At 33.9% G+C, this 21,814-nt stretch overlaps 1 protein-coding gene across 3 annotated transcripts; it reads right to left on the reverse strand.

Annotated features, from left to right (window-relative positions):
• Positions 1–1,690: 1,690 nt before the first annotated feature.
• On the reverse strand, positions 1,691–20,209 carry LOC21393319 (endoribonuclease Dicer homolog 2). 3 transcript variants are annotated; one of them, XM_024172040.1, is made up of 21 exons: positions 19,972–20,209; positions 19,450–19,627; positions 18,530–18,643; positions 18,180–18,314; positions 16,670–16,754; positions 16,489–16,556; positions 16,209–16,349; positions 11,042–11,154; positions 10,224–10,419; positions 9,977–10,137; positions 9,317–9,535; positions 9,010–9,215; positions 8,601–8,887; positions 8,075–8,508; positions 7,728–7,831; positions 6,886–6,902; positions 5,140–5,349; positions 3,569–3,988; positions 2,853–3,134; positions 1,937–2,292; positions 1,691–1,771 (listed from the first exon to the last, which is right to left on the reverse strand). In XM_024172040.1, the coding sequence occupies exons 1-20, from the start codon at positions 20,061–20,063 to the stop codon at positions 1,945–1,947; spliced, it is 3,810 nt and encodes a 1,269-aa protein (XP_024027808.1). In that variant the 5' UTR covers positions 20,064–20,209; the 3' UTR covers positions 1,691–1,771; positions 1,937–1,944. The 3 variants fall into 3 exon arrangements, with proteins under 3 accessions (XP_024027808.1, XP_024027815.1, XP_024027820.1); XM_024172047.1 differs by lacking the exon at positions 19,972–20,209 and adding an exon at positions 19,825–19,853; XM_024172052.1 differs by lacking the exon at positions 1,691–1,771 and having other exon boundaries at positions 2,177–2,292; positions 2,909–3,134.
• Positions 20,210–21,814: the final 1,605 nt, after the last annotated feature.

Raw genomic sequence — 21,814 nt, forward strand, 5'->3', positions numbered from 1 at the left:
GTGAGCATTACAGACATCATCGTTTGTGGTTGATTTTTTTTTTTTTTTTTGAATTTATTGTTTGACGGAACTGGTTTGCTGATCGATTGTGGTTTGATCATCCTAGGTTGGGATTCATTTGTTATCAATTGTTTGTGTACGCGGCTGCAGAGGTTTGTTTTTCATTGTTCGTCATATTGTTTCTTTCCTCAGCGTTTTTTTTCCAATCATTTTCATTGTTCCTTGTTGCAAATTTCCTTGTTTTGCATTTTTCACGCATACATATGCTCCATACATATGCAAACGTATGTTTTGCAATTTTGTTTCTTATATTCTCGTTTAAAGTAATAGAATTTTTATATCAAGTTCCTGTTATTCCTAGTGAGGTTTTTTGTTTCTTTTTTATTAGAAATTTTCTTTCATTATGGCCTAATCATGTTTTTTCTTTATTAGAATGTTTCTTGATGATGTTTTATAAATGATATTATTTATTGTTTTACAATTTTCTTTCATTATGGTCTTATTATTATTGTAAAAAAAATATTTATTCTTTATGTTCATATTTTCTTGTGAGGTTTTATGTTTCTTCTTTTTTAAAATTTTTCTTTTATTATGGTATGATCATGTCTATTTTTTTATTATAATGGTTTTCGATGATTTTCCGTTTATAATATTACTTATTGTTGTTCTTTTCATTTTTATTATGATATAATCATTATTTTAGTAAAAAATACTTATTTTTTGTTAGGTTTTTTTTTGTCTATATTAAAGCTTTTCTTTCACTATAGTCTATCATGTTTCTTCTTTATTGTAATTAACCCCAACCAAAAAAAAAAGGTCAAAAACCCAAAACCTAAAATCACTGTAGTAGGCGTTAAAATCCCAAAACCCATGAAAATATGTATATGAAGAATAAATATTTTTCCTAAAATAATGATAATACCATAATGAAAAGAAAAAACAAAGTAATAAGTAATATCAGTCACAAAAAATCATCAAAAAGAGAAAAACATTACAGTAAGGATTAATTACAAAAATTTTCTCTGAACTATATCCCTTATAATACTTTATCCCATGATTTTTAAAACGTAATATTCGTTCTCTCTAAATAAAATTTTAAACCATAGTGTTACTAAAATCCTCTAAAACAACTAATTAAATGTCAATTTTCGTTAAAAACCCCAACGGATGAGTTTTTTTTATTAACGTTTCATTGTTCATAAAGAAAGAATGTTATATTTTAAAGATCGAAAACTAAAGTATTACAAATGATATAATTTAAGATGAGTTGTTATAATTAATTCTAATTAAAATAAACACAATTTTTGTGAGACCGATACTTTACTTTATACTTTATTACTCGTTACGATTGCAGTGGCAGTTTTCCACAACACCCATCTTCTGCCAAAAGATTCCTACTGGAGAACCATTACATACAAAACAGAAAACGTTTAGCAACAGACCTCCAAAATGAACATCCAATTCGAAGTGTCAAAAATGCTCGTTTTATTTCCTATTAAAATTTTTATTAAAAAAACACTATAACAAAATAGGAACCTAAAATCAAATTTTAAAGCAAATGTCAAAATAATTAATATGATCAATGAAGCATTCATTGTGTAATCGAATTTTGCTGATTATATGAAATACATCATTTTTCGATAAAATGTCAAATACAATTTTCTTACCCTAAGGTATTATTTTTTATATTCCCAAACGTTCTTCCAGTAGCTTCTCTCCCCACCAAGAGAATGGAAATGCTCACATTTCACTACTTGAATGAAAGTTTTACCTAAAGAGAAAAAAAAAAAATCCCTTTATTACACATGTTAGAATTAATTTCAAAATTAGAGAAATTAAATACCAAAATTTTCATATTCAAAACAAATTAGTAAAAATTTCACTTAAATGGAAAATTCCAAAGGCACCAAAAAGTAACTATAGGATGAAACCCTACTTGTAACTTCATTCCAAACAAAGGGTTTCCTTGAGGGACCTCAAGACAATTCTTGAAGCTATTCTTTCTCTCAGATCCTTCCCTGAAACCATTGACATGCCCTTGAATGTCGATCCATTCGCTTCTACCTCTACTGTAGTTGAATACGCGCCATTTTCGCACTTCTTCGATTGATTCGTAGGGAAGCCCTTTTTGGTGCAAAGCTCACGCAACTCTCTGGTGGGATTTAGCTTTAACGTTTTAGGTGTAACAAAAGGCTCCAACAGAGGCCTTATGCTTTGGAAGACAATATCTTTGTTGTACCCTGAATCAATAAAAATTGCCCCAGCAACACTCTCTATAAAATCTGCAAGAACCTGCAGCACATTGACCAAAACATCGTGATAAGATATCCCTTAAGAAATGTAAACGAAGATTATAAAGCTCTCATAGAAATCATATATGCTTCAAACGAACAAGTTTTGGTGTTTGGGATAGGTCGATCATCATGTCACTTAGTGACTAAATTTGGCGGGGCAACTTTGTTCATATCGCATTAGTCATTCAGGAAGTGTGATAAACATAATCAGGTACATAGATTAGTAATGCAAAAAGAGTTTTCAGGTGAAAGTTAACGGTTGAGACAAACATGGTACGAGAAAACAGGTTGTGTTTAGGATATGATCAAACTGGACAACACCAAGTTCTAGAAAACAAAGATATTTTACTTGTTACGTCCAAAGTCTCAACTCATAAATCAAAACAAGATTTGTATTTAAAAAAAATGAATAATACCTACCTCTATAGAACAGTACTGCCAAAGTAGAAATGAAACTTTAATGAAAAATGGTAGAGGTTGCAAAAGAAAGGAGCCGGGAATAAACTAAAACAAACAGGAAGCAAAGAAAGTGATGTATGTATGATACATGAGTATTACCTCTGTGAAGTACGTCTCGGATTCCCATCCAAATATTGATTCTGAAGACAACTTACCAAAGTTATTAACAGTAGCAACAATATTGTTGTCGAGTTCCCGTGAGTCACGGAGAATGTGCTCATGCAACCCTGCCTTGACTGCACACCGTGCGTAGCATTCATTATTCACAGAAGCTGACCTCATATCAGTTAACAGTCCGGGCAACATCTGATCAGGATGCTCATCATATAAATGTTTAGAAATGAGGTAGTCAAGAACAGCATCCCCAAGAAATTCAAGCCGCTACACAACCAGAAAATTTTTTCTTCGCTATGTTAGAAGAGTTCATTCATCTTAAAAAGTAATGAATAATGCAAGGGATACCAACTCTAATCCCAATTTATTGTACCAATTCACGTGGTCTATGAGTTGTCAGTCTTTTGTTGGTGTATGTCTAAAAGATTACTGTGTCAATTAATAATAAGATATTGCATCTATCAATGTAAAGATGACAATTTACGGCCATGTAAGATGGTGAAAAAAAAAATTGGAATTAGAGTTAGTGTCCCTAAAACTACTATTAATTAACTTTTGAGAACAAAATAAATGACACGTCGAATTTCGACACATGACAGAGAGATGCATGTAAAATCATGATAAGTAAAGGCCTAACACACGTCTTTTTGCACAAGTCTGTGTTGTCCATGTAGTATACATAAAAGCAATACTAGTTTTACCTGGTAACTTCTTGGAATCTCTTGAAGCTTGTAAGAACCATGTTTTAGTGCTTCAACTAACAAAGAAGGATCGTGGAATGAGTAAAGTTTGGACTCCAAGCAGCTAAGATTTTGTCTGATACGAACAAGCTTCTCTGAGTGCATCGATATATGTGTCTCATATGGAACCTGATTAAAGTCAACCTCCATACCAATCAAGCTCATAAATTTTAAGGCAGGTAGTTCACCACCTGTAGTAAGCAAAGCACCAATAAGTGCCTCCACAACATCTGCCACTGTCTTATATCCTACTTCCCTCCTTCCACTGATATACACGGTTGTCATATTAGGTAGAAAATCTTCCTGCAATGCATTCCTGGCAAAACCATCTCCTGGAATACTCCACATTTTAGGATCGAAACGCTCATTGCGGATAAAACCCTACATTATTGTGAGTAAAATGGATATAAGAAGAAACAAATCCTAGCTAGCATGTAAAAAATGGTAGAAAGATCTTAAAAGTAGATTGAGACACAAAAAATCAAAAAGTTGCTTGTACTTTCAGGATTACATAATATTGCCTAATTTTGAGTTTGAGAAGAATCAATTTAACTTGTACCAAATTATACACTGAGCCCATTAATCTACATCTGCAAACCCATTATCTATAGACTTGGCTGCACATTAAAGCTAGAATGCGAAGCCTCAATCCTTTGCATAATTTATAAAGCATACGAGCATCCATATAATTTGCAAGTTTGGGAAAAAAAATCTTTTAATTGTTTCAAGTATTAGTTGTTTTGCAAAGAAAAGGCTATAAGCTCATGGTCCATTGCCCATTTGCATTTTCAGATCTAGCGTCAATCACTACTGAATACACAAAAATATAATGACAAAGTTCATGGACAAATAAATGAGAAGAAAAAATGACTAATAAGAAACACACTACACTTTTCACAAACTGCCATGTACAACTCCCTACGTAGTTATATTTTCATACCAAAAGTTCCATCAGAGAACAAGATATACTTTCTTTTATGAGTTCTCGCAAATGGTCCCCGAACTACATCTTTAATCTCATTTTGATCTCTGACTTTTTAACAAGTCCCAAACTTAACCTCAATCTGTAAGTTTTTATTTAGTTTTAGTCATTTTCATCAGTTCGAAGTTAAAAAGAAGACAAAACATGCACGTGATGCTAACAGAAAGTAGCATTCTGCTGATAGAACACGGAATATGCACGCAATTTTTGACACAGAATCGTAAATAACACTATGCTAACTGAATATTATCGATATGTTATTGTAGTTTAATACCCGGCTGATGAAAAAGACTAAAATTGAAACAAACTAATAGATCAAGGTTGAGTTTTTAATGTTTTAGAATTTAATGTGAGAGTGACAAGAAAAATTTGGGGACCCATTGTAGGATTAACACATTTTTTTTCCCTCTAAAATATGGTAGCATGGTATTCTTTTCTTGCGTTACTTGACTTGGAAATGCATTATTTCCAACTATTAAATTTTCACACATTTTAAATTGTCATCAAAACTATGATGCTGAAAACTCAGTTAAGGCAGAAAAGATGTTACCATTAGTTTATGTTCGCATCCACGCTTACAAAGGCTTTCATTAGAAATTAACTTTTTCCTCTTTCTAGTGAGATCGCCCTCGCGGTGGTTTTGGTAGGTTTTAAAAAGCTGTTGACTAACGGCATATTTGAGAAATGAATCTCCAAGAGTCTCTAAAGTTTCCAAACAGTATTTTTCTTCGCATTTCTTCGTGGTAATAGCTTCCAAGACCTGCAAATAAATACAGGTTGGGACAACTTAAAATAATAATTTGAGAATCAATAAAATCATAAATGGCTTGGACAGGTTTCAGTTAAGATACATGAAAAGCTAAGGGTACAGTGTATGATATAACAATAGAGATTGAAAAGCTGAGGAGTACAGTGTATGATATAACAATGGAAAGTACATAGGCTAACCAATAAACTATAAGTACTTCAATTATTGAAGACATGAGAATTTAGATAGTGTGGAAAATACTGAAAATTTGGCTTAATCATCCTACAGTTTTCCATAAAAAAAAAAAAAAAAAAAAAAAAAAAAAAAAAAAAAAATCACAAAAAAATTTGGTTTAAAAACCCTAACTTTTTCAAAAAAAAAAAAAAAAAAAAAAAAAAAAAAAACAGTAGATAATATCACAAAATGATACCTTTACAATCTCCCTTAGGGATAAGAATTTTTTCTTTTTTTTTCTATAAGGAGATAGAAGACACCTAAGGAGCGTTTTCTTAACATGAAATAAGGAAAGAGAATATCAGTCCTTACATCCTCATGGCATTGCTTCCCTGTTAAAGGAAATAAATGCCAAATTTACTTATAAATACTTGATAAGTTCAATATTTAAAGCCAATGACCATTTGATTATGTAAAAGGGTAATTTAGGGGGCGTTTGGTAACTTGGTTCAGCTATTCTGAACCAAAAAGTTCAGCCGAGCCAGTGTCTGGTGATTTTTTTTTAGGCCCATTGTGAACATTTGATTAGACATTTTGAACCCAAAACAGCACCCTTTTTTGTATTTACCTCCCCCCTTATTTTCAACATTTCGAACCCATTTTGTAAAGTGCTCTTTGGCTCAAAAAATTTGGACCCCCCTCTGTTTTTAGCATTTTGAACCATCTTTTCAATACACAACCAACTATAGTTTCAAATTCATTCCCTTGTCAAACCTATGATCAACCGCATATCCAAACGTCATTTTGCAATACATGTTCAAACCCCATTTTTCAAACTTTCTATTTCAAACCCAAAAAAAATTGACACCACGTGTCAAACCTATTTCCCAAACGGACCCTTGGTAATTATATTGATAGGATTACCATTTCTATGTTTAGAAAACACTAGAAAGGGAATTGAAGTTCTTCCTATTACACCATCTTATAAAGAAGTAAACACTAGAGAGGGAATCAATGTTCCAAATTTTTATTACCTTAATTTCCTTTTCAATTCACTTACCTTTCCCATTACAATTGTTTATAATTCGGTGAATGCACCCACCCTAGAAGTAACAGTTATAGAGTGCAGGAAAAATAAGGTATACAGGGGAATGAGTGAAAATTACTCTGAGTTCTGATTGATAGTATGAAATTAACTAAATGACTTTATGGGAAACAACTTCAGGCCATCAAGGTTATCTACTCACTAAAATAAATTAACAACAAACAACCCAACAAAAAGGTATCTTCATATTGACGAATTTTTCAAGCGTAAATCAGAAATGTGAAAGTAAAATCTGATAGAGAAACCGAATACATTACAAAATATAGTACCTTCGTGGCTGGAATAACTGCATTTTGCATGCAACGATCCAAATATAGCCTCTTCAAGTTAACAGCAATAAGTAGGGACTCTAGGCGATGCATTATGGACGGAAGAAATGAGAATGAATATAAGGTGCTTAGTGATATGGGCGACATGATTATAGAGCACAGTTCAGGTGGCAGTTGAACAATTGTATATCTCGACTTTGGAAGGAGGGAAAAAAAAAAAAAAAAACAAACAGAGAAAGAGAGAGAGAGAAGTTCAATATGAATTATTTTGTTTGCTGGACACAAATGGAAATGCTACAATATAGTTAAATAGCGCTATCAAAACCAAATTATGAGGGAAAGCAACATGGACAGAAACGCTTTGAATACCCTTTTCTAACGAAAATCAAACACTCGGTGCCATATTAACTCCATTCTCTCTTTGCTTCTTTACTCTTAGTCAATACGTTTTACTTGCATTGTAAAAAAAATCAAGAGGATAATGAATATTGGCAAGAAGTATTTGACTTGAAAAAAAAAATCCAGTGAATTGCAATATAATTTTAAAATGAAACTTGTAAAGGAAAAAAAAAAAGATTCTAAACGTTTTTATATGCAAGGATTCTGTAAGAAACAATTTCAAGTAAAATCATTAACAGAGCAACTCAACTTAACATCAATGATCCTATAAACAGCAAAAAGGATAACTAAAAAGTCCTGTAAGTGAAAACACGCACACAAAAATCACCGCAACTGATAAATTAAGCAAATTAGAGATTGTCAAAGAACTAAAACAAGCAACATCACTTTTGGTTTTCTTAATTCAACCAAAAAATAAGAAGAATTTAATATAAGTACTAGACCTTTCTGCTTGGCTTGTCTGTACTCAAGGAGATAATTCTCCACTAAAAAAGGTTCCCTTGCTTCAAGAAGTGGTTGGTCACAAAATTTCAAGTTGATCCCATGCCTGCAAATTGAGAATGAAATACAAAATGTTTACACACACCTGCCAATCCGTACTAAAAGGCATCATGATCATGATGCAGTACATCTTAAGAGAAAAAATTATTATTTCAAAAAATAAATAAATAATAATATTAACATTAATATTAATATTAACAACAACAACAACATGAACGTATCATACTATTATGGAAGTTCCTGAAAATATGAGTTACTATTATGTAAGAGAGAATCACACGTTACATACTTTTGTTCATTGAACTTCTTGTATGTTGTAACTCCACCACCCCAGAGTTTTAGAGCAGAGTTTCCATTCATGTCGCTGAGAATATCAGCGATCCAATAAATATTACCGTTATGAGGGGTGTAAACCAGAGAGTTCTTGAGCTTACAAGTGCATACAATACCATTTTTGGTATGCGTGCGATTGAAATAATTCTTCACTAAACAACGAGTAGTGTGATTCTCATTACATTTTTCAAAGGAAAATAGCGCAGAAATCGTAGATTCCCATTTTACCATCAAATCTCTTGGATTCAAGATGGTGGCGGGAAGAATAAGATAATCTATCTCAATATCTTCTTGCAAATGATGTTGACTCGAAACTTCTCTCACATAATTGAAATTCTGATACACAAGAACTCTGAAAAGAGTGACCTGAAATCTTCTGGACACCAGAACCTAGCATACATATTGTTTGCAAATAAGAGAAATCATTAATCTATCTTCAGCTTCCGGTACGTGCATAAGCATCAAAGGGGATAAGGTCTTACCTCTTCTGAGCTATAACATTTTTTAACTCCAACATATTTCAAGTTCACTATCAAACTACCTGAGCCAACTTTCAAGTCAAAATGCGTATTTCCACCATCAACTTCAAGCTCATTTCTCGTCCCAAGTAAAATATTGTGAACCGGAATGTCATACTCAAACTCTTGCTTTAGCTCAAGTAAGTAGCAATAATACAAGGTATGGGCATCACCATCCGGACAAAAAGATCCGACCATTTCAGAAGGGATATATCTTGGATGTGCATCTTCATACGGCTGGCTCTCTAGATCTGGATATTGAGCAGTTAAAAGAAAATGCACAAATTTTACAGATGTTAATTAGCAGGAATATGTAACTTTCTATAGTAAAACCATGGGAAACTAAAACATATGTAGAGTACTATTGAATTACCACTTTCTTCGTCTTCTCTCACAACGGTGTTTGGGACAAGGTTATCAGTTAAAGCACCCATCTTATGTAGTTTCTTGCACGCTTCAAAACATGCGATCTGCTTTAGAATTTTTGCATTACCTTCTGCATGAACTTCTTGTATCAGATCGTTGGGAAGGTAGAGGGTTTGAGTTTTATCATCCCACCTTGGAGTCGGTTTAGAGTACCTACATATTTATAACCAAAGACTTGTAATAACCGTTTGAAAAAAATAATTATAATGAAGCGTTAACCATATAAAGAGTATAAGACATGCAAATAAACTCACTTATCAGAAGGAAGCCTTGAGCAGTAAAACTCTATCAAACTAATGCTAGAGTTAAGAGTCACAATGGCTCCAGTACTTTCAACACAGTAAAACTTCCCTTCACTGAAATCAGTTTCGAGAGATATGCAAGGAAGGGAAGATTGGCATAAGAACTCCTTTCTCATAATATCTCCACGCTCACAATATTTTTCAAGCCGGGACTGTGTATTCAAATCACCACTGTAAATAAAGGAGTTAAATAAAATAAGCATTAGTGTATTAGATACTAATCTCACAATTTTCTCAAAAAAGATAAACCAACAATCGCAGGGAGGAGTGTACAAACACACACATCTGCGCGTGGCAGCGCGGGAGTGTGTGTGCGCTCCTGTTTGAAAGCAGAAAGTTGTTGCCACCAAGTTAAAAATGACATACATCTAAAAGCTCTACAATTGAAAGAAGAAGAAATATCAAGAGGAAATTTTCACAGCCACATTACACAAATTATGGACGTTTAGTTCATGGATTCAGAACCATGATTCAGAATCATTCTCGGTTTACATGTGTTTTTTGTGAGAGAAAACACTGTAGCGAGTCACGAACCATGATTCGAACCATGACACGAATCTTCATACCAAACAATACATCTCAGAAGTCCTGGACTTATAAATCAAGAATTACCTCTCCACCATTATTATAAAATCTGAATTATGCGTCCTAGCACGACCTCTGCACTGTATAAAACTACAAAAGGTTTTAGGAGGGTCAAAACAGATAACCAAGTTGCAGCTTTGAACATCTAAACCCTCTTCAAGGATCGGTGTTGCAACAATAATATTCACCTGCCACGTACATGTTTTCACTGTGAATGGAAGAAACCGGTAATGAGGAAAATATTCTGATTTTGGGAAGGAAAAGACTGACATACCTTGCCTTCACGAAATTCATCAATGATTGAATTGTGTGTTTTTCTTGTTTGAGAATGAAAAAACTTGTTGCTTCCAGCTATATATTTTGTCTTCCAGCTATTATGTCTTGGAAGCAACTCACTTAATAAAGATTCAATGATAACTGCTGTTACGATCATTTCCGCAAAAACAATACATCTTAAATCCTCTAAGCTCCTGTATTTACATAACAATAGTAAAACTCATTATCATGTATTTATAGTTTAAAAGATTTTTAGTTGTAATTGAATGCAATGTATTAAAAGAAGAAAAGAAATAAAACAATAGACCCCATACCATCCCAATGCATACTAGACACTTTAACGTCAAAAGGCTCAACATCAACCAAAGGATTAACATGAATTTCCATCAACAATTTGAGTAAAAATACACTTTCCAGTTGTCAATGTGTGAAAGCTTTTGCTATCTCCTACACATAATTATAACTTCCAAAATGATCGACTTCGACACTTTTGAAGGCACCGTGTTTTCTTAACTAATATGAAGAGAAATCTTTATAAAAGAAGGAAGAGTATGAAAGAAGAAAACGCGGAAAGAAAACGAATAGTGCTAAATAGAGAACAGTAACTAAAGGAATTTAGATGACATATATTGCCCATTCGTAAGGAAAAAAGAAAAATCCTTGAATTTGTTAGGAAAATCTTCTTCATTTCTTCAGACGTAAATTGGATATGTTATACTAAACATCAAACGATATACTCATAGTGACCATTCCTTTTTTTTTTTTTTTGGGTTATTATTTTTCTGAAAAGTAAACGAATTTTAAATCACAAGATACCTGTATTTTGAATCACAAGTAAGCAACTCAATGAGACACACAACTTTTGCGGTTAGAAGCCCCTCATCCATATCATGTATAGTATTAACTCCAATAGACCACTTCGGATCTAACTGTACAAAGAAAGGAGCAAAGAGAAGTAAGTAATCTACAAAAGAAACAATAATTATCGACCACATTCTTTTCCTCATACTCATTGTAATAACCGAGAAAATCCTAAAATTAAATAATGTAATTTAAATCAAGGATTTTTCTAGAAAATATCATATTTGATTTTGTGAATAAAGAATTTATGGAATTAATATTAATATTCTAAAATTCTATAGTATATTTTAAGTTAAATTCACTTTTCGTGATCAAATAGTTCGGTTGATAATTCTCACCGCGATTTAAGACGGAAAGAATTTTAATCCGAAAATAACTTGAGAATTTTAATTGGAAGAATTTTCAACTATAGTACAGAGTTAACAGTATACTGAGAAACACTCTAACACTCAAGCAGCCCTTAATTGCCAAATTAGTTCAACCCAATTTACGCAAATAGCATTTTCGATAAAAAAAAAAATGCTATCCAAGTTCGGAAATTGACATTGTTACTAATTATGTCATTTCTGAGGTAAAATGTAGAAAAGTCAAGTTAAGATTTTAATTAGTCTAGAAATAATTTTTAGACTTGAAACAATCCGATTGTATTACACGATTTAGATTTGAAATCGACATTAAATTACTCGGAGATTAACATCAGACTATAAGTAAGTAGTAAATTAATTTATGTCAGCTAAGCTAATTACCTCTAATCAGTACAAATTTATCTGTTTGGAGGGAATATTTGAGCATAAAACCAAAGGATGAGATTTGACACTAATTTAACGTGGTTGGTGAGGAAATTATGAGATGCTTCCCATTTCTCTCTCCTACCTCACATTTTCACGTCACACTCTCTCTCTACAACAACCGGCCATGATCTCCGATTAGCATTCCAATATCATTTTTCGACACCTCCTTCACCATCGCGAAGCGCTCGACGAGCTGAGCACAAAGGCATGTAGCACAACCTCCAATTCGGTTGTAAAGAACCACACTCGTCGAAACAAGAGCCGAGAATAACCATTTCTTTCTGACGTGATATCTTCGCCATTTGACATCTAATCAAGGTGATTTCAGTTCCTATAAATTCAAAACGAAATGACGAAGAAAATCCATACTTTTTCACAGCTCAATTTTAGCCATAGCACCGCCGTCTGTGGTGGCCGGAATTGCCGCTGCCGCCATCGTCGTCGTTTCTCTCTCTACGGGCCGCCGTGGACGTCACTGCCCCACCAATTGACTCAGAAGCCGACGCCCAACAGACATCATCACCGTCGCCGTTTCGCCAGAATTCAAAGAGAGCCGCTGCCATCACGTGGTGGAAGTTGTTTCAACCAATTTTGAGGTTCCATCGCCAAAGAATCAAGAACCAAGTTGCCGATTTTTCTCGAAATCTCTAAGTTCGATCTACACTGTTAAAGGCCGAATTGAAAGAAATTGACCCCGCCATTAAACTCATGAGGTCAAAAACTAGTAGGAGCCGAAGTATCATCGTTGCCCAACCACCGGAGCCGCTGCAAGCGCCGCCACGCGCCGCCGCGGATGGCGCCTCCGGTGAGTCTCAGTTTTTTATGTTCCCGACCTCCATTCGCCGATCCGAGACCATATTCTGACTTATTTCGACGTGTTGAATGCAACTATGGCCTCCGTTCGGCCAAATTCAACTATGAAAATAATGGTCTGATACCGGTTGCATGCAGATCGAGACGATTCAGACTGAATGAATAAAGTTCAGAATCGGGTATCCAATACTTTGATGGTCACTAAGGATCATTCATAGTGCTTAAGGTTTCTCCTGGAACCAGTTTCAAGAGAGTACGCAGTGGGACACGACATGTGAGGTACTACTAGAACCGCTTATCTCGGAATTGAGGCAAGTATGAACCTCCCTACAGTATAATTAATGACAAGTAATTTAAAGCGTATGATTTCCATGAGATACGTTAATTATGAAACTCACAAATTATGTTTATGTTCATGTTATAAGCCGTATTAGGTTTTTATAAAACTTAACAATTTTCAAATAAACATTTAAGCGGGTAATCGTAAAAGCCGATACGCTAGACCTTTAATTTTACGACGTTAAATACGGGCCTCAACACTATTATGAGCTCATCAAGTGCAGTAAAGTAAAGTTTATTAAAAGTGTAATTTATGGATAATAATTTAATTAATTATTAAATTAATTAATTAAATTATCTTAGACTTAGAATATGGGTAATGAAGTTAATTAATACAACAACAACAAGCCTTAATCCCAACTTAATTGGGATCGGCTATATGGATTTCACTTTTTCACACGGCTCTGTTTGAAATTAAACTTTCCTAAAGGCCTAGATCTAGAATGTCTTTCCTAACAACTTCGGTCCACGTAATTCTTGATATACTCCTCCCTCTCCTAGTATTAGGTATAAGAATGTCCTCCCAAGCACGAACTGGTGTTTCTAGCAGTCTACGTTAGACATGTTCGTACCACCTCAAGCGGCCTTCGCGCACCTTATCTTCTATTGGTGCTACACCTACTTTACTATGAATAACTTCATTCCTTATGCGATCCATTCTCATATGGCCACTCATCCATCTTAAAATACGCATTTCTGCCACACTCATCTTAGATACATGTTGTCTCTTAATGGCCTAACATTCACTACCATATAACATAGCTGGGCGGATTACAGTCTTATAGAACTTTCCTTTCAACTTAATAGGCATCTTGCCATCACGTAAAACTCCCGTAGCATGCTTCCACTTAACCCACTCTGCCTTAATCCTATGTTGAATATTCTCTTCTATATCTCCTTCGTACTGCACTATAGACCCAAGGTACCTAAACTTCCTAGAAGCCCCAATCTCCACACCATCTGAAAGTTTTTCATCACTCTGATTACTTGAATTACTAAACCTACAATGCATGTATTCAGCTTTCGTCCTACTTAACTTAAATCCCTTCGTCTCGAGAGTCCGTCTCCACAGTTCTAACTTACGGTTAATTCCTTCCCTATGTTCATCAACTAAAACTATATCATCCGCAAAAAGCATACACCAAGGAACTCTATTTTGGATTTCTCTTGTCAGCTCATCCATCACGATGGTGAAAAGATAAGGACTAAGAGCAGATCCTTGATGAAGGCCGATCGGAATGGGGAACTCTACCATGCAGCCTCCAGCAATTCTCACACTCGTGATCACCCCATCTTACATGTCCTTAATTACCTTAATATACCTCACATGCACTCCTCTCTTTTCTAGCACCTACCATAAAACTTCCCTCGGCACCTTATCATATGCCTTTTCTAAATCTATAAAGACCATATGTAGGTACGTCTTGGCTTCTCTATACCTTTCCATCAGCATCCTAAGAAGAATTAAAATTAATTAACTAAATTATGTAGACATAGTATATGAATAAAAGGGTTAATTAATTACTAAAATTAGTTAACTAAACTATTAGACTTATTATATGGATAAGATATTTAATTAATTAATTATCAACTTAGCACGAATTTATAAAGGCAATTAAAGAAGACAGAATTATAAGGATTTAATTAATCCTTACAATAGAAATTATAAATTTTTACGATCCTTAATAAAAAGGATAAATACATTCTAAGAAAGGATATAATTCCTTTATGACTATGTTAAATAAAAATAGCATACTGAAAGTTAATATCACCCTCTGAATGGGTGTTCCTAAGGGGAGGCTCATGTGAGACGAAAAAGTTAAGAGTGTCGTACTAACCTCCCGACCTAAGGGGAGGCTCATGTTCAAGTTAAATCCTCTCGACCTAGGGGGAGGATTCAAGTCCTCTCGACCTACGGGGAGGCACTCATGTTTCAAGATCACGGTGTTGTTGGGACCTTGCAAACCCTAACTTCTTGATGATTGCGCGCATTTGGTATGAACACTCGGGCCCATCAAGTATAATCAGATAAATTCATAAAACATTGCGTTCTGTTATAGTGTGCGATGATATGCCATACTGCATACTCACTAATGAATCTAGTGAAACTTATAAGAACAAAATTGAGTTTCATACCAGCTTTCGCGAGGGAGGTAAGCAAGTTCTCTGCAAGGGAGATATACAGCTTCAGTACAAATTCAGAATCCTCCGTAAGGGAGGTATTTTGATTAGTATGATCACGGTGTTGTTGGGGACCTTCATGAACCCTAACTTCTCAATAATTGTGCGCAATTGGTATGAACACTCGGGCCCATCAGTTTAGTAAGATAATAAGAGTAAGACACGATCATAATTAAGCATAACTGGAACATGCATATTTTATTATATGTATTATCAATAGTTTTACGAAATATAGTTCATACTTGCTGAGCGAAAGCTCATTCAGATATGTTCATGTTGTAGGTAAGAAACCTATCAGTAATTCTTGACAGGTAGTGGCGAACAGCGGACGAATGGTGGAGATGAGAATGAATATCACTCGCAAATAAACCTTCCGCAGTAAAATTAAATAAAATCATGTATTTATAGTTCACGAGATTCAAGTATACATGTATGTATGTAATTGAAGACCAAGGTTGTAATTATACAACCTTAGTTTAGAAAAGTTTTAAAAAGTATTTGAAATACGAATTTATAACTATTTCTTATTTAAAATCGTCTTAGAAGATTTTAATTTAAGTTACGAAATGTTTTGTGAATTGTTATTAATATGTTTTACGAAAAAATCCGCTTATGAGTATTTCAAGTTAAGTTCAAGATTACGTAGTTAAGTAACAGCCACATAAGAAAGATCGTTACACTCATTGCATGACAAGGATGTTGCACCTGTCATTTTTATGCTGTTTTGAAGGACAAAAGGGTAATTAAGAGCATTCTCTGAATGACACCTTCATAGCCAACCAAATACCGAGTTTATCCAAACAATAAATTAGAGCCGACGAACCCTTCAATAAATCTTTGCGAATAGATTCTGTATCATTTTCATCTAGATCCAAATTATTCAGAGATAATTCATACTGAGAAATAGACATGAGCCAGAAGTTAATGCTGTCAAAGAAGTATATACGTGCTTCAACAAATAAGCCAAAAGAGGAGGGTGAACAAAATGTATGCAATACCTGTTCTCTTAAAATTCTCAATTGATCAGCTAAATTGGTAGAGAAGGGATGTTGGCTATCCATCTGCTCGTAAAATTTGAACGTCAAAGTCGGAAATGGAATGAACTCTGCAAGAACAGATTCACTAACACATGTGTACACCTAGAACAGAAGACCAGAGCCACGACAGGAAACACGAAAGTCAGAAACCAAATAACAATATGAAGCAAATAATATAATGATTCAATTAGAAGTAAGGGGAAAAACTCGATCGTCATTGTGCAAAAAGAAAGGAAAGAACCTTGGCATTCATGACTCTCTCCAGTTCACGGATCTCTTTCAAATCAATTTCTAGATTTGAGTTTCCACCTGATTAGAACGTCAACAAAGGTCCAAAATGGTAAGGCTGTATGAAGGAAAAAATAGAATTCGGAGCTTTGAAAATTTGATAGAAAAAAAAAAATTATAAGCAAGGCCTACACCTTTTGATTTTGTAAGGGAAGCAGTCATTCCAAGTATCCTAGGAAGATTGGATTCACCAGATTGTAAATGACGGTAATAGAACTCCTGTAAGTCATCCAAACTCTAAATCTAATAAATACATATTATATAGATAGAGATACATTCTGATAATGTAATATAACTAAGGAGCTCAAGAACCAGCTGAAATTTCATTTCAAGAAGTAGTAATTTCAGATAATTGTTTAGGAAAAAGAAATACAAAAGAAAGAAAATAGCTTAGCAAAATTTAAGCAACAAGAATCCTTTACAGATCTTACAAAACCTTAATCTCATGGCATAGTTTTATGGGTTATATGGATGAGGATGTGTTCCTCTTTTCGCTTGGAACACAAAAGAAGAATCGTCTCAATTGGATTGGAATGAAGAAGCTGCGGCATTTTGAAGCTCGAGTTTTCATGGAGATAAAAAGAGAGAAAAAGTAAAAAGCAACTGGTCCTACTCTAGTATATAGGTTCAAATTGTGGGAATCTAGAGGAGGGTTGAATTCTAAGTTGGGGGATTTGAATAAGATTTTATAATGTGAATTGGACACCTTTTTTAATTCCCAAACACTGATTTGGGTGGAGTTTTTTATTCAAATTGTAGCAAATGGGTTGGAATTAGTGTACCAAAGAGGGGGAAATCTGTTGAGGTACTAATCAGTGAGTAAGAACTTTTCCCCAACAGATTTTTTTTTTTTTTTTGAGAGGTCTCCAACAGAAAATACAAATTCAGAACATAACTAAAAGTGAATGATTGCTTTCTTCCGGATTCATGTTTGATTACCAAAATATACTTTCTTTTTTTGAAGTTAGCTATTAAATTAGCATATGAAGAGGGGGGGTGCTGCCTCTCTTTCTCTTCAATCAGCCACTCTTCATTCTTGGTGACTTTGTCCCAAGATTAGGACTTTAAGCAATGCATGTCCATTGCTCCTGCAATTTCATGTAATACCGTTTTAAGGAATAGGCATACATCCGAGAGAAAAGTTCCGAGCTCACCAGCTCATAGCTTAATGTAAAAAGGGCAAGGCAAATTAATCATGTTTTATGATCTAATTTATTCTTTAACTTGTTACCTCGAAGGTAAAAATATACATTACTTTTAAAGCAATAATTCTCTACCAAGTTACAATGCATTGACGTTTGTTCATGTATTGCACGATTTAAGTGGGTTATCAGCTCTCACTCCACTTAAGCGGCTAACTTTAAAATGATGTTACTCACCCTTAGAAAACAGAAAACTAGAGTAAAAATCAACTGCAAGCTTGTTTTACTAGCACAAATTATATAGCTCATCAATATTTTCAGTCCACGTTTGTGTGACATATGAGAACTAGAGGCATGAAGAATTAGTAATCAGAATACAATTAACAAATCTGAATAGTACTGAAGATCATCCGTATCACATGATTATTAACATGCGATAAACCACTAGTGTATAGTAAATGAAAAAAAAAATGTCATGCAAAATAAGATATATACTACTCACCTTCATTATGAGAGCATATGGATGGTTACCCCTAGCATGATGGCATTCATCAAATACTAAACCCTTTATTACGCTAAATTTGAAAAAGGCATGCCTCAAACTGTTAAGTAATATTTCCGGTGTCATCACAAGCACCTGTAATCACGTAACTGCAAGTCATAGATCTAGCATACCGAATCTTATTATTGTAAAAATAACAGAAAAGTTACTTAAGAATAGAATGCCTTGTAACAAATAAAACATCTACATATAGAAGTGGCAAGATACTCAAATCACAACACATTCAAATAAACTGCATAAACAGTCGATACATTAAAATTCGCCCTAATTTCCAATTTCAAACATCCCACCTCATTTTTTTCAATTGCTTGCTTCCACATGTTACTATTCCAAAAGTCAGTTTGCGTTCCTCCACTATACGTACCAACTTTCAAGCCAGTATCCTTCTCCAGAGCCTTAGCTTGCTACAAAGATACAAGGAAAAACAAAAACAAACATCTTAGTAACATCAAACCTTAATTTCCCAGAAGTCTCAAATTCTCAAAATCTAATCATGTTAGTATCTATATATTTTCAGCCTGAACTGGCATAGAACCACTACAACAAAGACAATGATAGACTACACTGGGTAGCTTTAAGAAAGACTAGGATTTTAGAGCAAACCATGGTCTAAATTTTTTTTTCTTTCTTTCGTTTCAACATTTCAGTTTTTTCAACCCAAAGCTCAGCAAGATCCCCTATATCATATCTGATTCCCAATTACTTGATCTAGAAATATTCCTCAATTTTGAATCCCATAGCTAAAAACTAAATGCTCTTCACTAATACTATGAGCTTAAAGACGACACATTTTCGTTTACACACATTAGGCTGACAACCAAATCTACTTATCCAAAGCTCCAAACATAAGTTTCCAGTCTACAAGTTAAAAATCAGAAGCGCAATTTTTCCTTAAAAAGTAAAAAAAAAAAAAAAAAAAAAAAAAAAAAAAAAAAAAAAAAAAAAAAGAAAGAGAGAAGAAGGTATGATTCTAGATATAGCTTCAACATCGGCATGCAACAAATGCAGGGGGAGAAAAGGATTTTGTACTTAAAAATTACTTAGAAGAACGAACATTGCTGTCAACAAGCTAGAAATTAACATGTCATATTGGTCTTGTTGACTTACAATGCAGCTATTCAACACTGATTCCTTTAAGACCCAAATCGAAATCATAGAACAGGAAAAGCTATCTACCAGCAAACATGAGAAAGAGAGAGTGTGGTTATACTTGAGAGACCAGAACATCTTTGGGAACCAAGAAAACGGCAACAAAAGGCGAAGGCTTGCGAAGGACAGCGGCATAGCTGCGGAGCAGCATCGACGCAATCAAAGTCTTCCCGGAGCCCGTTTCCAAGAACACTATTGTGTTCTGCTTCATCCCTTGCTCCCATGCTTCAACCTGGTAACTGCAAAACCAACATTTTTCCGTTGTTTACGGAGAATTCTGCGCGGGGTACGAATAAAATTCCTACCATTCCAACACAGTTTAACAAAGTTTTAACAGAAAATCACATTAACATAATACCAGATTAACAAAAGTATGACAATTTAATGGAATTAATGAAAATCTGACTGCCATTGTGTCCTAGTAGTAAGTTCGTACCTAACAAAGAATTCTCCTCATAAAGAACAGCATATAAACCATAACCGCAACTGATTAAAAAAAAAAACAAAACAAAACAAAACTTCATTTTTTGTTATCTGTTTACATTGTTTGATAAAAATGCATTATCGAAGAAGTATTGATCACCTTCTTGCAAATGAAAGAGGATCAGAGGATTCTTTCTGGGTTCTTTCGCTCTCCGTGCCAACTGGTTCCAGCACAGCATCTCTCTGCGCCATTGTTGATCACCAGAACAGAAGTACTTCTCAGAAGAATATGAGAGAGAGAGAGAGAGAGAGAGAGAGAGATTAGCTGAAATTGGTCATGGAAAATGATGGTTAGAAATGGTTGTTCAAAAGCTTGAGGAATAAGCTACCACTTCTCTAAGCTGATGGTAAAGGAGAGAGAGTAGAAAAAGATTACGCAGAACTGCAGGTTACTTGCAAAAAGGCTCTCAAGACGTGAGTGGACTTCCGGAATTGGGAAAGTCTTTCGTGGGGTCTCGACGATTAGTAAAAAGGAATTTCAGCCCAAATGATTTTTTTTTTTTTTTGAGGATTTTCTTTTCATAAATGACCTAAATTTTATAAAATTATAAAAATAACCGTTTTTATAAATTTATTAGTTAATTATTAATGATTTAACCACCGATTGATTTAGCGGCCTGCGTTTATAAATTTATCATTTTCTGAATTTATCTTCTTTTTTTTTTCATTTTTTCATTTTTTGTAAATCATGAATTTACTATTATAATTTACCGTCTTTTCTTTATAAGGTTCTAATTGAAATTAACTTGGTAAATCCTCAATTTACCTATAAAATTGGTAACTTTTTCATATAAGGTTCCAAGTGAAGTTATTTTAGTAAATCTTAGATTTAATACGTAAATCCTAAGTTTACCATTAAAGTTGATGACATTTTCTTTATAAGGTTTCAAGTGAAGTTATCTTAGTAAATCTTGTATTTACCACGTAAATCATGAGTTTACCATTAAACTTGATAACCTTTTTATTATAAGGTTTCAAGTGAAGTTATCTTGATAAATCTTTGATTTATCACGTAAATCCTAAGTTTACCATTAAAACTTATAATCTTTTCCTTATAAGGTTCTAAGTGGTTATCTTGGTAAATCTTAGATTTACCACGTAAATCTTGGAATTACTATTAAAGCTAATAAATATTTCCTTATAAGGTTATAAGTGAAGTTATCTTGGTAAATTCTGGATTTATCACGTAAATCTTAAGTATACCATTAAAGTTGAAAACCTTTTTTATAAGGCTCCAAGTGAAATTATTTTGGTAAATTCTAGATTTATCACGTAAATCTTAGATTTATCATTAAAGTTTATGACATTTTCCTTATAAGATTCCAAGTAAAGTTATATTGATAAATCCTTTTATTTACCACGTAAATCTTGAGTTTACCATCACAATTTACAGCCTTTTCATTATAAAGCTTCAAGTGAAGTTATCTTGGTTAATTCTGAATTTACCGTGTAAATCCTGAGTTTACCACGTAAAGAGAGCGAAGGAGGAGAGAGACAAGTATGACAAAGAGTAGGGTTTTGATTGGGCAATTCTCATCTAAGGGTATTTTTTGAAATTCATGTGATTGTAAATCTAGATTTACCTCAAATTGGCCTATTTACTAACTTTTCTAAAACTTTGGCTATTAATTTTTATTCCTCTTAAATATTGGCATATTTCCCTCCTTCTCCCTTAACTTTTCAACTCGAGTTCTTAAGTCGGACCCGCGAAAAAAGTGACTCCTTATTTTGCTCTATATCTCCAAACTTCTTTTCCCCTCTTTGAATTAGAACCTGTTCAATTTGTTAGTTCGAATTACAACTCAAGATTTTTGCTGCATAATTTTCTCTCACAAATTCAAATTCAAATTTTTCTGTTATAGTGTTTTCTTTCATATAAATTCACTTTTTAAGTCAAGTTCTTAATTCGAATGAGCGAAACGAATGGGGCCAACTCCTAAACT

The sequence above is a fragment of the Morus notabilis genome, unplaced genomic scaffold (assembly GCF_000414095.1).
Source record: "Morus notabilis unplaced genomic scaffold, ASM41409v2 Scaffold1049, whole genome shotgun sequence".
In the NCBI taxonomy this organism is placed as follows: domain Eukaryota; kingdom Viridiplantae; phylum Streptophyta; class Magnoliopsida; order Rosales; family Moraceae; genus Morus; species Morus notabilis.

Bases quoted from the DNA above. Each gene is read 5' to 3' on its own strand.
- LOC21393319 (XM_024172040.1), bottom strand. From the start codon at position 20,063: ATGGCGCAGAGAGATGCTGTGCTGGAACCAGTTGGCACGGAGAGCGAA. The intron at 18,644-19,449 runs GTATAACCACAC...GTATCTTTGTAG, and splicing joins AAGATGTTCTGGTCTCTCAA to CAAGCTAAGGCTCTGGAGAA. The intron at 11,155-16,208 runs GTATTGCATACA...TTCTTTGTACAG, and splicing joins TGAGAATTTTAAGAGAACAG to TTAGATCCGAAGTGGTCTAT.